This window comes from Rasamsonia byssochlamydoides, assembly GCF_041956645.1.
Source record: "Rasamsonia byssochlamydoides strain NRRL 3658 unplaced genomic scaffold VTN77scaffold_20, whole genome shotgun sequence".
NCBI classification, from domain to species: Eukaryota; Fungi; Ascomycota; class Eurotiomycetes; order Eurotiales; family Trichocomaceae; genus Rasamsonia; species Rasamsonia byssochlamydoides.
In genome coordinates, this window is record NW_027192403.1 from 282,946 (window position 1) to 298,450 (window position 15,505).

Genomic DNA, 15,505 nt, shown 5'->3' on the forward strand with positions numbered 1-15,505 from the left:
AGTCGAAAAAGACGAACTGTTCTGTCTTCGGGCTTGTGACCGACTCAGAAAAGTATAGATTTGCCTATCTTGACGAGAAGCGCAACCTTTTCGTTTCAGAAACCTATCTATGGGTGACTAAGAAGGTCAAGATCATCCAACGGATCGACAAAATACTTCGAGATTCCATCGAGGCATCTCGTCACACGACACCTGTGAAGACTGCCAATACAACCATTCATGCCTACCGGACCCATCTTAATCGAGGGTATCAGTTCGGAGACACTGATGAGTCCCAGGTGGTTGATGGTGATGACTTGCGGCGTTACAGGGTTATTAAGAGAGGTCCCTATGGAGAAATGGTTACAGAGTTGGAGACGGACGAGGAGGGAAAGTGAAGATCAAACGCACTTTCGCAGTGCTCTTTTGTTAATAATGCTCTAGTTTTTCGTCTAGGTTGCTGGACAGTAGCCTTAAAAAGGCCGGTCGATTTTAAGCCACTTTAAGCAGACACTCAGAGTACACATTAAAACTGAACCCAATGTGTCCATGTGCGTGGAGAGAAGGTGAGAAAGACGCAGGAAACAGCGTCGAAGGGTAGCTGTCTCCGGCGGTCAGCTAACCGTATGATCATTAAAGTTAGTAAATTTTGGATCACCTCTTTCTCGTAAAGAAAAAAAAAAGTCATTATATGTAGGCTTTAGATACAGAAATTTTCTATATAAGAAAGGTAATTTCACAGTTTCACTAATTTCCTAACTAAAAAAACCTACTTTAAAATTACCTCTCTTATATATAATATTTTTTTTTGAATAAACTGGGTTCCAACATATACGGATTTTGCGGGAAAATGGGCTCATGCTCCCTCGGAAACTTATGACATCGTACTACGGAGTATTATGCAGCAGCAGCCTTCCGCGGCGGAACAATACTGTAAATAGGGCTTCTCCGCAGAACGTCTCCCGATTGGCTGATTTTTGTGCGGAGGATTATCAATTTAAGTTGGTCAGGTGCGTCAAGTCACCTGCCTATCTACCTCTTTATCGACCATATATCTATATGCATACACAGTATCCTCCTGCTTTGCTTTAGTCTATTATATATTATTTAAACGACAAAACAAAATTAATTTCTTCGGGTGTTTGTTTGGGTTTATAGACCACTAATTAATCAGTTGGTTCGGCAGATTCCTTTTTTCCTTTGATTCTCTGATAATAATGAGAAGTGCGAACTTTTGAATTGAGTTAACACGAGGCGAGACGGTCAAGTCGGGGCTCGAAAAAGAGAGAGAAAAAGAAGAAAATATTTCTTTTTCTTTTTCTTTTCCTTTTTTTTTGTCTTTTTTTGAAAACAAAAAGGGGGGGGAAGAGAGAGAGAAAGAGAGAGAGAAAGAGAGAGAGAAAGAGAGAGAGAAAGAGAGAGAGAGCCCAGCCATGGCTTCTGCGGCGCCTACTACACAAGAGTTCCTCTTCGGATTGATCGAGCCGGCGGTGCTGCTTTCTTCGGCGGTGTATCGTACGTTTACCCTACTCCCTAGTACTTACCTATCAATTATTTCGTTCTATATACTTTTGTGCAAAAGAATGAAGTGACTAACAACGTCATACAGACTACGTGATCGTCTGCCTCGAAGCAGTCTTCAAGCGAGGACAACCCCTCGCACCGTTGCTACGGTCAAGAGAGATCCGCGATGAGGCGTTTGGGAGGTTTTGGGTGAACTTTTCCGGTAAGAACGGATGAATCACAAGGATATCTATCGTCATGTGATGTCAGAAACTTCTTCCGTCCAGGTCAATTACTGACGGTTCAACCCTCCAGTCCGAGGAAATGACGACCAACAACCCGACGAGACACAACTCGTAGGTTCAGCCGCGCTCGTCCCGCCTCTCCTCGCGCGCGCATCGGGCGTCGTTCTCGACATCGGCCCTGGCACTGGCACCCAGATGCCCTTTCTGCGCTCGCCTGCCATCCGCACCATCTACGGCGCTGAGCCCTGCGTGGGACTGCACGCGCAGCTGCGCCGACGGGCCTTATCCGCAGGATTGGACAGGAAGTACCACATCCTGCCCAGCGGGGCGGAGAAGAAGGAATTGCTGTCTGCGCTGGAGAAGCTGGGCGTTACCACCGAACAAAACCCGCAAGGGACAGGAGCTGCCGCAGGAATCTTCGACACGATCGTCTGCGTGCGCGTCCTCTGCTCCGTGCCCGACCCAGCGCGCACCATCGCCGACTTGTACGATCTGCTCCGTCCGGGGGGCAAGATGCTTGTGGTCGAGCACGTCGTCAATCCGTGGTGGAGTGCTCCACGCAAGGGCAGCTTCGTGGGGCGGCTGATGCAGGCTGTTTATAGCTGGCTGGGGTGGAGCTTTTTCGTAGGCGACTGCCATCTGGATCGGGATACGACGGCGTTCTTGAAGCAAGCAGCTGATAAGGATGGAGGGTGGGAGACGGTTGAACTGGAGCAGAGGTGGGAATGGTCTGTGTTGCCGTATGTGTCGGGGATGTTGGTCAAGAGGAGTTGACGACTGATGTGATCTATCGATCTTGATGATATACGCTCACGCAGTTAGTGAGTTGATTTTATTTCCATCATCTATTCCTTGCTGAGAAATAAATAAGTGCACATCGTGCCATTATTATATCAGAGTCTTCGTGTCACGCCAGTATAACGAAGATAAGACGGAAGACAGGAATAGAGAACACTACACATTAGCCTTACTGTACAGTACCTATACACTGAACTGTACTATACATACATACAATATTAAATCAAAAAAAAGGGACAACGAGGTCTATCGTGATATTTCCCACTCATACCGTACCATACAAACCATACCATGCAATTTCATCATAATCGTAACTAAGAAGATTCAAGTTTCATCAGATGCATCTCTACGCGGGCTTCGGCCGACCAGGAGGCCACCAGTCAAAGAAATCTAAGGCCTCAGCCGTCCAGGGACCTTTCTCTCCGCTGTCGTCGTCGCACGACGGCCTCCCTGGCGGTACCGTCGTGGCTACCGGGCGAGAAGGCCGATGATGGTTGCTGTCCGCATTTCGTAGAGCGGTTGGGTCGGACAACGATTTGCGGAAGATCTTGGGCTCGGTTCGTTTCGTGGCGACAGCTGGATTCGCGGCTGCAGGTGCCTCTTGAGCTGAGGCGGCCGGTCGGGAGTCTGACATGGCAGCAGCATCAGAGCTACTTCGAGCGAGTGGAGCAGTTCTCTTTGCAGCAGTAGCCTCCGAAATACTCTGCTGCCGAGGTTGCTGTGTCGTCTTTTCAGTCGAGTCAATTCCAGGAGGGGAACCGGACACTGTCGAATGCAACGGTACTGAATAGAGCGTCTTTTCTTGAGCTTGTGATGGCGATTCTTTTGGCGGTCTGTCTGTAACTACTTTCGCCGCGGCGTCATCCGTCAACTCATCAAACAGAGCAAGAGTCGAGTCCGACACTCCGAATTCGTTGCTCGGCCCTTCTCGATCGATCACATGGCTGTCACTACAAGTCGTCAATGGTAAGTCTTCTATATATATCCCTCGGAGATAGCACTGACTAGGAGCTGACCTGCCGCGTCTGAGATGTCTCAGTCGATCCTGCTTTATTGGAAGCTTTTGGCGGCAGGAGCGCTCTGTACATCAACTTCTGCCGCGGCTTGTCGTTCAATATCCGTAGTGGATTAATGGGAGTGTTTTCCGGCGGTCGGGCATCAAAGGATGTAGCTGTAGATGAACGTGTGCCGGTCTCAGTCTGCTTCTTAAGCAGACCCTGAGCAGCCGTTGTAGGTGCTGGTGCGGTCCTCGAGGCACTGTCTTTATTTGCGCGCTCACCCTGTGACTCCGGCTGAGGCAACGGCTTCGCAGGACGTATCTCCCGACTTGGCGACTGACTTGGCGACTTCTCCAGATCAATCACTGGTGGTCGACGTAACGGCTCATTCGTGCTCCTCCGCTGAAGAACCTCCCCCGGTTGATGTCTCTGTCGCTTCGCAGGCCTATCGCCCTCTGCATCTTCAGACTTGCGAGATTGCTGCTGGCGTTGCTCATATGGTGATTGAGGGGTGATAGATCGACCAATTGAGGGTCTCTTGATCCCCAGGACATCGTTCAGAGACTTGAGCGGTGTGCTTTGCGAGTTTATCGACGCTCGAGACGACGGCGGGATGGTGGGCTTCTGCTGGGACGGAGACTCTTGACTGGCCTTTCGCTTTTCAAACAAGGCGGAGATGTCGTTCTGGGTCTTCTCCATGCACTCTCCCACCTGCACCAAGACCCCTTTGTCGAGTTCCAGCTCATCTCCATCCTGGATCTCGCCGCTCTCCCGCCAGTGGTGATCTCCGATGAAGTTGCCCAGGTCGTCATAGACCATGGCGCGTTTGTTGAAGGTGTGGAAGCGGAGGAAGCCATCCTGCCAGCGCTTGGCCTTGCGTCTCAAGTCGTGGGTGAACAGACATCGAAACTTAATCACGGGAGCGGTGTTCTGTGTTGGAGGAACGGCCCTAGGGGTGCTGCGAGCGAACGAGGAGGATGGGAGAGACATGTCATGACCGGTGCATTTGCGGCTGATAGAGTCCAGCAGTTGTATCGAGGTTCGGTGAGCACGTTAGGTGAAGCTGGTGTAATGATGCACGTCGATATGCGCGGGGAGACGTGTCGCGCGTAAAGCTGCCCCAGTAGTTGTTAGTGTTGGCCTTTAGCGGGTTTAGGGGCCTGGGACCCTGGAACCCGCCAGTTCCCCTAATCAAAACCCTGGAAACGTCTGACTCAGGCCCTCAGCTGAGGCTCTAGAATTAATTAACTCGCCAACCAACGGTCCCTATTCCTTCTTTCCATGGATGGGCTTATGGAACACGTCCACCGAAAACCTGGTCAGTTGGCCGATGAAGGATTCGGACGCGAGTAATTAGCAGCCAAATTGGACACTGCCTGCATCAAACTACGCATCGTCAACAGGGTGTAGTCTTACAGATTGACTTTGCAGAGTACAGTACAGAGTAGGACTCTTGCGTGGCTTGAGGGGCCGTTATCGTGCTCAGCTGGCGCGTCCATCGCTCCACTAGACCGACTCACCCCGCCTCCCGCGTGGGTTTAAAATAGCATCTGACGAGCAGCGCGCCTGGTGGAGGTCAGCCTGTCCCTGATAGCCTGATACAGTTCGAATGGAGCCTGTCTGAGATCCTGACAGCAGTGTGGCGCGGGCGAGACTCGTGAAACGCGTGGGTCCAAGGCTGAGGGACCTCATGTCTGTGGCACAGTAGTAGCATGTTGGTATTCTTGATTCTTCTATCCTTGTTCAATTTCCCTGCTGTTATTTCTTCTATTCCAGTCTCTCGTTTGTACGGAGTACTCTTTACAGGTGACTTTCTTTTTATCTGCGTGACGAACCATCAAAAGCATCTGATCGCGCATTGTGTCCCTTGCAAGACACATGCGCTGAGCGTGACTGCTAATCGCCAACTTTCCACATCAGCCTCATGAGCAGCCTTTCGTCCTAAGACCAGACGGTCCACTGCGACAGATATCGCATCGCAACCATGCAGACCGTGCACAGGCAATTTGGGAAGTTTATGAAAAGGTCCCCAGATGAGAGCCAGGTTTCGGTGTTGCTCAAGGACTTTGATCAAGCAGACAAGCTGCTGACCCGGGTATGAGCTTGCTCTGTTGTTATCATACGCCATTATTCTGTCTTGTCTTGCAAGAGCAGATCAGTATGCAACAGCAGAAACGAGGTGCTGACGAACAATGCCCTAGATCATCGACTCGACCAAAGCCTGGCGCGATGCCTGGTCGGCCATCCTGACGTATCAAAGTCGCCTCGTGCACGAATTCGAAGGCCTATACGCGCCCATCATCGGCTCGTCCGATCCGTCGTCCAACCGCAAGGGTGTTCCTACTCCACCGGAAACCCTAGCCCGGACCAACAAGCTCTACGAAGAATACGAAGATCTACGGAGGGACCTGCTCGTCGAGGTCAATGCGGTCGACGACCGGATGATTCGTCCTGCGCAGCAGGCGAAGGACCTGCTGATTCCGATGAAGAAGACCATCAAAAAGCGTGAAGATAAGAAGGTCGGCGGTGTCCTGTATTGATAAGAGTCCTATAGTTAACTCCGTCTAGCTGGACTTTGAACACTTCCAAGGCCGAGTCGACAACTCTCGCAAGAAGACAAAGCGGTCAGAACGCGACAATGCGGTCCTGGCAAAGGCGGAGATGGATCTGGCGAGGGCGAAAGAGGTATTGTCTTGTCTCCTTTCGAATTGAACATCGTATCGTGTCCTAGCTAACTTAATCTTCTGGAAAAGGAATACAACGCCGCGGACGAACATCTCCGCCAGCACCTGCCACAACTCATCACAGCCGTTTTCTCAATTCTACCGCATCTTCTGGCCGCGCAGATCGAGATCCAGAACACGCTTCTGGCGCATTACTACACCGTCCTGCACAACTACTGCGAACAGGAGCAGTTTCCGTCTCCTGCGCCTCCAATGGAGCACGTGATCCAGACCTGGGAGGCCGATTTCCTCCCCGTCCGGCAAGAGGCCGAGAGTTTGACGTGCATCGCGAACGGGAAGGCAGTTCGCCAGCGGATGGACGGCGGCGACGATTGTCGGAACGGGAGCCATCACACGAACGGCTACGGCACACGACGTCCGAGCAACCATCGCCAGATCTCTTCCGGCGGCACATCCCCAGGTCGCAGCCTTCCTCCGCCAGCACCGGTGTTGGAGACAAAGCCGCGGCTGGGCGGTGACCTTCGAGCTGTTTCACCTCACGCGAGCCCACGGATCCCAACACCCATATCAGCGACTACTACTGCGAATGTCTCCATCCCCGAGGTGTCGATGTCGACGTCGTCGTTATCGTTATCGTCGACGTCCTCGCTCACCGTCCCAGATTCTTCTTCTTACAGCTCTTCCCCCCTACCACTACCACCAGCAGTCAGCTATTCCCCCGCCGGCCCTCGAACCGACCATTTCAGCCGGGAGAGACAGCAGACAGCCACAACAGCAACCACAACAACAACACAAAATTCGACCTCCTCCAGTTTCGGTTCAAATCTAACGAAGAAAAAACCCCCACCGCCCCCTCCCCCGCCTCGACCAAAAAACCCATCCGCCTCTCAAGCACTCTACGTCACGGCCCTATACGACTTCAGCGGCCAAGGACCCGGCGACCTCTCCTTCCGCGAGGGCGATCGCATCCGCGTGCTCAAGAAAACCAACAGCACGGACGACTGGTGGGAAGGCGAGTTGCGGGGTGTTCGGGGCAGTTTTCCAGCGAATTACTGCGACTTAATAAAAAATTGATCTAAAAAAAAAAAACGATGACGATGATGATATAAAAATGGTGGAATGATAAAAAAATAATGGTAATAATATTTCCCGCCAAAAAAAAATGAACACCTTGCCTAGGTCATGTGAGATACTGGATACCGGATGGGAACGTTGGGCAGATCAAGTTTCCCTGCATATGATTTTTTTTCTCCCTTTTTAATGAACGATCATCTTTACAAATTTTTAATATTGGGATATTGGATAGCTTTTTTGACGGACGGAAGGAAGGAACCTTGGAGATGATTGATCTAGGGAGCTAGCATGGATGGTCTTTTTTTTTTTACTTACTTGGATGGGCAGGCAGGTACCCAGGGTAACTTGTCGTTTGAAATGGGCAAAAAGGAGGATGGGATGGGATATCACAAGAGAATGGAAGGCAAATGAGGATAAGCAAGTAAAAGGGAAAAAAAAGGATAAGATAAGATAAGACTGCAATTGCGTCCATCACATGGCCACTGGTCCTAACAAAAAAAACAAACAAGAGCCAGTCAGTCAGGCGTCTTTCGTAACTGAAATTATTATAATGGCGGTGGTTTATCACTGGGCAGATCTTGTTTTATTTTTATTCGCACAGACTAAAACAACACTCTGTGTTGTTTATCTATCTACAAGTGTATACCTGCTAGATAGGAAACTTGACTTGTGTTTGCTGCTATGAATACGAGCTGAGGCTAGAAATCTTGTCTGTTCGAGGAACAATAATCTATAATACACGAATACACGTTCGCAACATTACCACTAATAGACTATAACTATAGAAAGACAGTACCGCCGTCCTCCGACTCTCCCCTCTGGACACGTCGGCTGCTCAAAAAGAGGTCCACCATGCGCTTGCTGTCAATAGTCGAGTGAATCCCCTGGAGTTGCTTGTGCATTTCTGCGCTCTCCATATCATGTCTCGTGTTCTCATTGGTAAACCTGCCACTTCGAATCGAGCGGAACTGCACTGCTCTTGCGTCCTTGTCCACAACCGCTCTGATTGTGCTCCGGGCCACAGGACTGCGATGCAATCTCGCTTCTCTGGCTGCTCTGAGACTTCTTCTGGGAGTAGGAGACTCCGGGTTTTCAATTGACTCATTGGACTTGGCAAAGGAGAACCGATCGGGATTGCTAGCAAACCTGGATGAAGGATGACTGCCGCTCTCTTGGTACGAACACCGCGACAAGCTGTTACTAGGAGAGCTCCGTGCCGGGACCACGACAGGTGCTGTTGTTTGTCGACTGAGCGGCCGAGAGAAGTTACTTTGCGCAGGGATCTTCAACTCCATCAATGGACTCCTGTCGGAGACATTCCGGGAAGTATTCCCCTCTTTAGCCCGCTGAAGTGAAGCTCGTCTGTCGTCCCCGCTGGCAGAAATCGGAAGACTGTCTGCGGCACTTGCCTGCTGGGTTTCTCCGTCAATTTGCGTTTCCTCCCGGTAGTGATCTCTGGACCAGGGCCCTTTAGACAGTCTTAAGGATTCAAAGTCGTCGATCTTGTTTATTTGAGAGTTCATCCAGCTTTTCCACTCCGTACTAGGTTTAAGCCGCAGAGAACCGGCTTTCTTCGGAGAATTATACGGTGTTCCATTACTGGTAAAGATGGTAGCCATCCCTGGCTGCGGAGGTTCGAAAGAGTCTGAATCGAGTCCAAGATTCTCCTGGCTTGCGACATGGCCGCTCGTGGTCCTAGAGTACACACTTGGGGAATCCGATGCACTTCCTGGATCTACCGTCTTGGACACAACAACACTTCCCGTCTCGTCTTCAGAATGGTCTTCACTTTCGCGGATAGAGTTCATAGCCAATCTGTAGGGACTTGGGGTCTTTGGCTTTGCATATGAAGTCGACGGAAAGAACGTGGATTCTGGTTCTCGTAAAGATGCCTTTCGACGGACCGATGGGCTCTGACTGAGACTGCACTTGTTACCCGAATAGTCAGGACGCAGGGGGGATCGACTTTGAGCATTTTGAAGTTGTAACTCGGTGCCAAAGGAAGTCCGTGCAGTTTTCATAGACAAGTCACTTGCTGTGTGGCGGATGCTGCAGTTGCTATACTGAGAACAAATCGACGACGCTCGCTCGGGAACAGGTAGACGTTCCTTGACAGTGCCCGCGGATACTACTTTCTCACCGTCCTTTGCTGCAGCCTGGTTGATTCGCTTCATGAGCGCTGAGTACACTCTTTGAGAATCAATTGATCTTCCAACATGCTGTACAGTTGGCGTCCGTTTGGGACACGCTGCAGAGTTGTTGTCGTAGTCATCGGAGTACCGGCGGTCAGAATCTCCATACTCCTGAATAATAGAAAGGCGGGTTCTATCAGCCGTGTGCCTTGTTGTGACAGTATTCCCGGCTGTAGAGTCCGTCCAGCTCGTGACACGGGAAACCGAAGTGGCAATGCTTTCGGAGCTGCGCATTGTCCGCAGTGTTGGCGGCCGATTCTCGTCACTCACAATCTGGCCAAAAGTATACCCATTTGGCGTTTCATCGGCTTGGCTGTGGGGAGGAAGCCCTGTGGCGTCTTGACGCTGGGATTGCATGTCCCACCTGTTCGCGACATAATCACCGAAATTTGATGGAGAAGCATGGGGTCGCGGTTCAGGAGGATGCTCCTCCGTAAATTGAGAACGCCCAAACACTCGCTTCAATCGTTTCTTTATGGTGATAGAGAAGGCTCGCGCTTTCATCTGCAACCCGGTGCCACTTGACCACCTCGTTCCAGCGGGACTTGCATCATCATCATCAGGGCTCATTTCCCTCGTTGTTCTAAACGTCTTCCTGAAGGGCTTTTGCTCATATCGATTCCTCCTGGACAGAAGGGATGGACGTCGTTCCTGTTGCATCCCCGTTTCCTGGTCTTCGAGATATTGACTGTGGGCAAGTTGCACCGCAGCATTCTGGCTTTTGATACGCCGGAGGCCGTGGGCGGATGGATCGTTACCATGGAAGAATGACATCGAATGTCGCAGAGTCCGATTATGTTCGCTTCCGCCATATGCATCTGGTTGGGACTCGACAGAATTCATTTCTTTCGGTGATTTTGGTGCAACAGTGCCTCCACGATGTCTTGTTGAGAACATCGACCGAGCCTTCCGGAGACGACGATAGGACGACGGAGTTTCGCACTCTAGACCCTGGAATTCACGGATCGAAGGCAAATCGACCGACGGATCATTCTCAGAGCTATGGTTAACTGCGCGTGGTGCCGGTGTGGAAATACTGGCAACGGACATCTGGCTGACAGGACGGTCGTCGTCGGTGAACCGGATGCCTGAAGGACGGCGTCGCTGAGGGATGGAAAAGTGGGCAGGCTTTTCATCCCCTCCCGGTTGATCGCCAGAACCTCGAGATCCGTGGGAAGATCTCTCTCTGGCTTGGGCCATTGCGTGTGAGGCGGCGGCCATGGCATGGCGCTTTGCGACTTCTGGGTCCAAGGGCTCCGGCGGCAGGGGAGCTTGACGACGTTTCTGGACGGACGGTGCGGATTTGGCCCGTCTGAGGCGATATCCTGTATCGGATGCCATTGCGGGAATTATGCTTCAGAAAGAGCTGAATGATAGAATATGCTGGAGGAAATGTGCGAGAAGACACTGGCGCATTGAATCATAAGAGTAGAAAGTCTTGTGATGGTTCTCAGACAGAAGGGAATCGAAGGGAATCGATGAGCTTGCCATCTTGTCAATAAGACAGAATGGCAGGAGCAGGCGATTGACCAGAGCAATTGGAAAAGATATGGACAGGAAGGAACAGGAGATGCTGCATGGCACCTGCTCAAAGAGGATGTGCTCGCGCCTTCCACTTCGAGCGTCTACGAGTTATAGCCATATAGAGAAGGTGCAATTTGCAGATCGATGCCAATGAGACAGTAGAGACAGGCCCAAGGTGCAGCCTGGTAAGCCTGTCATGAGCCAAGACAAACGCAGCGAACTGAGTTGATATCGCATTCTTAGGAGTAGATTTTGTATCAAACTCAAGACAATCCCTGTTCCTAGATTTGGTAACTTTCTGATCGTGGAATTCTATATTCAATCCTGAAGGTGAGATTGGCCATGAGCGAGGAAAAAAAGTGCAATACACGTGCGACTGTGCAGTTCAGCCTCAAGATCCCCGTAGTACGCAATAAGTATAATTTAGTCTCACGGAGGTCCCCCAGAAGCAAACCCATCGGAAACAGTCTCCATTTAATCTGTGCGCACCAAAAACAATTGAAGTGTTAGGACGCGCTGACTGTGAATTCAACCTTGTGCCTATAGTTAGGCTTTGAGTCGCAAACCGTTGTGAGGTAACAACTTGAAATTAGAAATATCGAGTCATTGTTAGAAAGTACAGGCATCCATCGAATAAGAAAGTACGATGAGTCGCAAGGAGGAAAGAAGGTTCTCTCTTGTTTTAGACTGGACTTCGTTTAAAAATTCAAAATTCGGAACGATAGAGGTTGGTCCTAATAGCGCTGTAAGAATGAGTCATCATTGCTAATCGTACTCGAAGGAGGAAATGTAAGTTATCAAGCATCGCACTAAAACAGGGTTTTAGGAATATAATAAAAGGATGAACTCGCCTAGGTGCTCTCCATGACATCTCACTTACATAACCATTCCCGACCTAGCCGTATACACGCGAAATATATCAGGAACAGAATAAGTGAAATCTCCTGCCATTAAGCTTTTGAGCTCGGCTTCAGCCACATCCAATCAATATGGCGCGGCATTCAAAAGGTCACAAGAGCAAGAAGCCAGAGGCTGCAGCACACGAAGAACCAGACGGAGCAGACGGAGTTGCAGCCGGGACAATCCATCTCGATGGCAGAACCCTTGAAGGAGGTGGCCAGCTTGTTCGCAATGCCCTGGCCTTGTCGGCGCTGACTGCCAAACCCATCACCGTCACCGACATTCGAGGAAACCGACGGGGAAAGACGGGACTGAAGGGATCGCACTCCTCAGCCGTCAAATTGCTTGCTGAGGCGTGCGGCGGCGAGGTCACCGGTGGAGAGATCGGGTCGAACACGTTGACATTTTTTCCTCGAGGCAGAAGCACCTTGGACGATGGGGACGTGCCATCTCTCGCATTGAGTCGCGTGCAACCACCGATTCAGCCTGAATACAACATCCGATTGTCCACTGCTGGGTCTATTTTCCTCATCTTTCAGGCATTGTACCCCTACCTGTTGCACGCCAGTAGTCATGGATCTGCAGGACCCGTGAGGTTGAACATCACTGGTGGCACCAATGTTTCATGCGCTCCTTCCTATGATTATGAGAAGCAAGTCTTTGTTCCAAATCTGCAGAGACTAGGGTTTCCCCATCTGTCTGTCGATCTCCACGAGCGTGGCTGGTCAACGGGTCCGATGAATTTGGGCACCGTGACGTTTCTTATCTACCCGTTAGGATCTGATTTTGCAGGGGCACAACCGGATGGCCCTATCGGGACTGATGGACCTGTGACAAAGAAAGAACAAAAGAGAGAAGTCGATGGAGAAGATGCGGCTCAATCTCAGCCTCGATTTCCTTTGTTAAAGCTGAGTCGTTACAAAAGGGGTACAATCACCCAAGTTGATATCACTATTCTGGCACCAGGCACTTCTCTGGGAGGCCAGGAATCTCACGGTGATAGGAAAAGAGGGAAAGACAGAAAGCCCCGTGGATCGAGACATGATAGTTCTGGGAACACCGAACAACATGCGCCAGTGGAGTCTGAAGACGAAGAACCGGCGGAGCGGGACGAAGGATCAATGACGGTGCGAGAATATCTAGAGGAAAAGACGCACAAGGCAGTTGCTCGCGCGCTGAAGCGTCTCCCAGAGAGTGTGATTCCCAAACGATCAAGCTCAGACTCTCAAGTTGATGGCGATCCATCCGACGCAGACACGGGTATCGGTATCCCCATCAGAACACACACCTCAGAAACTACGCATCATTATACCCATCTGTATATCCTCCTGGTAGCCCATACCTCCAACGGCTTCAAACTGGGAAGAGACGCGTTGTTCGAGGGGTTCAAGAAGCGAGACCGAAAGACCCAAGGGAAGCAAGACCGGAATTCTCACGACGGCAGCAGCATGCGAACCACACTTGACGAGCTCGTCGAGCGATGCGTGGATGGATTGGTTGAAGAATTGCAGCCGGACTATCTGCCCAAGGGAGCAAGTGATTCCCAGAAGGCAGGGAAACATATACCCTGCGTGGATGTCTTCATGCGAGATCAGCTCGTCATTTTCGAAGCGCTGGGGAAGGCACAAAGTCGAGAGAAAGCAGGTAGCGATCTCTCCATGCCTGATGACAAGGATAAGGAATGTGGAGGGGGGGATGAGGTTGAGGATGAGAGGTACTGGAGTCTTCACACCCGGACAGCCCGGTGGGTATGTGAGAAGCTTCTCGGAGCGGATATCTGGTCGTAGTCTGTAGTAGTTGAGACTCGCGTGACACTATAGTCCAGAGTATAGAGAATGAACTATATGCAGTCACCTAGATAGCAGCGAGCGGTAGTTCATACTCGAATGCCCCCACAGGGAAAGATCTGTGGGGCAAGAAGGGCCGATCCTGGATGAACCAGCTCAGACTACCTCATATTCGACGTCAGCTACCTCGTTGGTACAGGACTACCTGGGTAGATATGTAGGTAAATAAATTGGCCGGAGCTTGAGGTGAACAAAGCAGCACCACTTCTCAGTTACGATGGAAATGGTCTAGAAGGATTGTCTTTTGTAAGACGAGGACCTGAGAAAGTTTGACCTGCTGCTGCCTGCCACTATGATATAAAATAAAATTCTATAAACCCTACCTAATGACCTCTGCTCTTGCTGTTCCAATGATACTCTATAGATGGCGTTGCCTTCTGCTTACTATCATCAGAGTATAATGTAGAGACAATAGTCACAGACTAACAAGGTTATGATGTAGATTATGTCTCAGCTCATGCTCATTTTCTTAGAAGAGACGAGTTTCTTCTTCTATTCTACAGGTTGCTTTCTTGAAGTGGGGGCCCTTGGATCGTGGGATCACCTGCATAACATACGGAGTAAGGGCCATTTTCCCTCCTACTCTGTAGTTTGGGGTCCGTGTTGCATCCGTCCTGGGGCCCAGTCGCGATCCTAGTAAGAGTGTAGTCTGTCTCCTTGAGTTGAACCACTGCAGGAACTGCACTTCGTACCTGTAAATGCTTATGTGAGAATAAAATGACGATGAACATGCAACGTCGCATCCGTGACCTGATTCCCTACTGCAGTGCCATTGGTTCTGGAAGTGATCGACAAGATCCCTGTTCTTATCTTGTAAGCTGTTCCTGGCGCGTCCCCACCCTTGATTAATTTAGTTTAAGCTTGTGAGATTCGTTTCGATTCGTTTCAACCACGAACCATGAATCATTCTAAAGCCATTGAGAACTCTTGCAGGCCCCATCAGCATTTTGGAAACACGGGGTGCAATTCTATTTTCCGGTCAACTTTGACAATGGGGCCATAATCCTGGTAAGTATATAGTAACCTTGGAAAAGAAGGATTGCAACCCTCCGCCGCGGATCACCGGAATCGCCGTACGGAATGCCGATTTGATGACCGAATACGGAGTACTGGTTGCCGGAAAAGTACATACATGCAGCTAGGACGGTTTCTTCACAATGTATCGGTCTCCTGATCGAGATATGATGATGATTCCCGTATGAATCTGTCATTAATCGATGCAAAAAAAAAAAGGCTCTCAGGAAGTTCTCGCTGTGTCAGGACTTCAGATACCTCAAAAGCATCAATGTAAGATTCATTCCTATTCCAGAAACTGGTCTGCTCAAGCTTACTACAGACTCCGTCCGTTCGGAGATGACGTGAATCCAGAACAATGTGCAAATCATGCTCGAGTGTAATCCCCAGCCCATCGGCCCGGTTGGCGGCCCCTGGCTCAGATGCAGCACGCAGCAATACTGTATCATCTAGGCCATTGTAACCTCAGTCAGCTTTGCAGACAGCAGAAGGTTATAAAGCACGCTTTCGATCCTCCCCTGAATTGTTTCTCATTCTATGAACACCTGTTTCTGTCTGGAACGCTCGCTGCCTCTGATTCAGGCCTAGTCGATCCTTTCTTCAATCTTCCTTCTTTATTTGTTCGAGAGTTGATCTCTCTCCTGACATTCCTTCCAACATGTTCGGCAAGAATTCCCTCCTTACCTTTGCCTCCCTTGTCGGCCTCCTGGCCTCCGCTCCTTTCTCGCATGCCGCCCCTTCCGCTCC

At 50.4% G+C, this 15,505-nt stretch overlaps 5 protein-coding genes across 5 annotated transcripts; 3 read left to right on the forward strand and 2 right to left on the reverse strand.

Annotated features, from left to right (window-relative positions):
* Nucleotides 1–1,412: 1,412 nt before the first annotated feature.
* Nucleotides 1,413–2,501, forward strand: VTN77DRAFT_2973 (uncharacterized protein; the record flags this gene model as incomplete). Its single annotated transcript, XM_069418871.1, has 3 exons — nt 1,413–1,494; nt 1,589–1,705; nt 1,798–2,501. The coding sequence occupies 3 exons, from the start codon at nt 1,413–1,415 to the stop codon at nt 2,499–2,501; spliced, it is 903 nt and encodes a 300-aa protein (XP_069279031.1).
* Nucleotides 2,502–2,871: 370 nt separating this feature from the next.
* On the reverse strand, nt 2,872–4,513 carry VTN77DRAFT_2974 (uncharacterized protein; the record flags this gene model as incomplete). The annotated part of the gene is made up of 2 exons (XM_069418872.1): nt 2,872–3,475; nt 3,531–4,513. 2 exons carry the CDS (start codon nt 4,511–4,513, stop codon nt 2,872–2,874), a joined length of 1,587 nt encoding a protein of 528 aa, XP_069279032.1.
* A 994-nt stretch (nt 4,514–5,507) lies between these two features.
* On the forward strand, nt 5,508–7,281 carry VTN77DRAFT_2975 (uncharacterized protein; the record flags this gene model as incomplete). The annotated part of the gene is made up of 4 exons (XM_069418873.1): nt 5,508–5,618; nt 5,725–6,042; nt 6,092–6,208; nt 6,277–7,281. 4 exons carry the CDS (start codon nt 5,508–5,510, stop codon nt 7,279–7,281), a joined length of 1,551 nt encoding a protein of 516 aa, XP_069279033.1.
* Nucleotides 7,282–8,060: 779 nt separating this feature from the next.
* Nucleotides 8,061–10,814, reverse strand: VTN77DRAFT_2976 (uncharacterized protein; the record flags this gene model as incomplete). Its single annotated transcript, XM_069418874.1, has 1 exon — nt 8,061–10,814. One exon carries the CDS (start codon nt 10,812–10,814, stop codon nt 8,061–8,063), a length of 2,754 nt encoding a protein of 917 aa, XP_069279034.1.
* A 1,172-nt stretch (nt 10,815–11,986) lies between these two features.
* Nucleotides 11,987–13,684, forward strand: VTN77DRAFT_2977 (uncharacterized protein; the record flags this gene model as incomplete). Its single annotated transcript, XM_069418875.1, has 1 exon — nt 11,987–13,684. One exon carries the CDS (start codon nt 11,987–11,989, stop codon nt 13,682–13,684), a length of 1,698 nt encoding a protein of 565 aa, XP_069279035.1.
* Between the last annotated feature and the right edge of the window lie 1,821 nt (nt 13,685–15,505).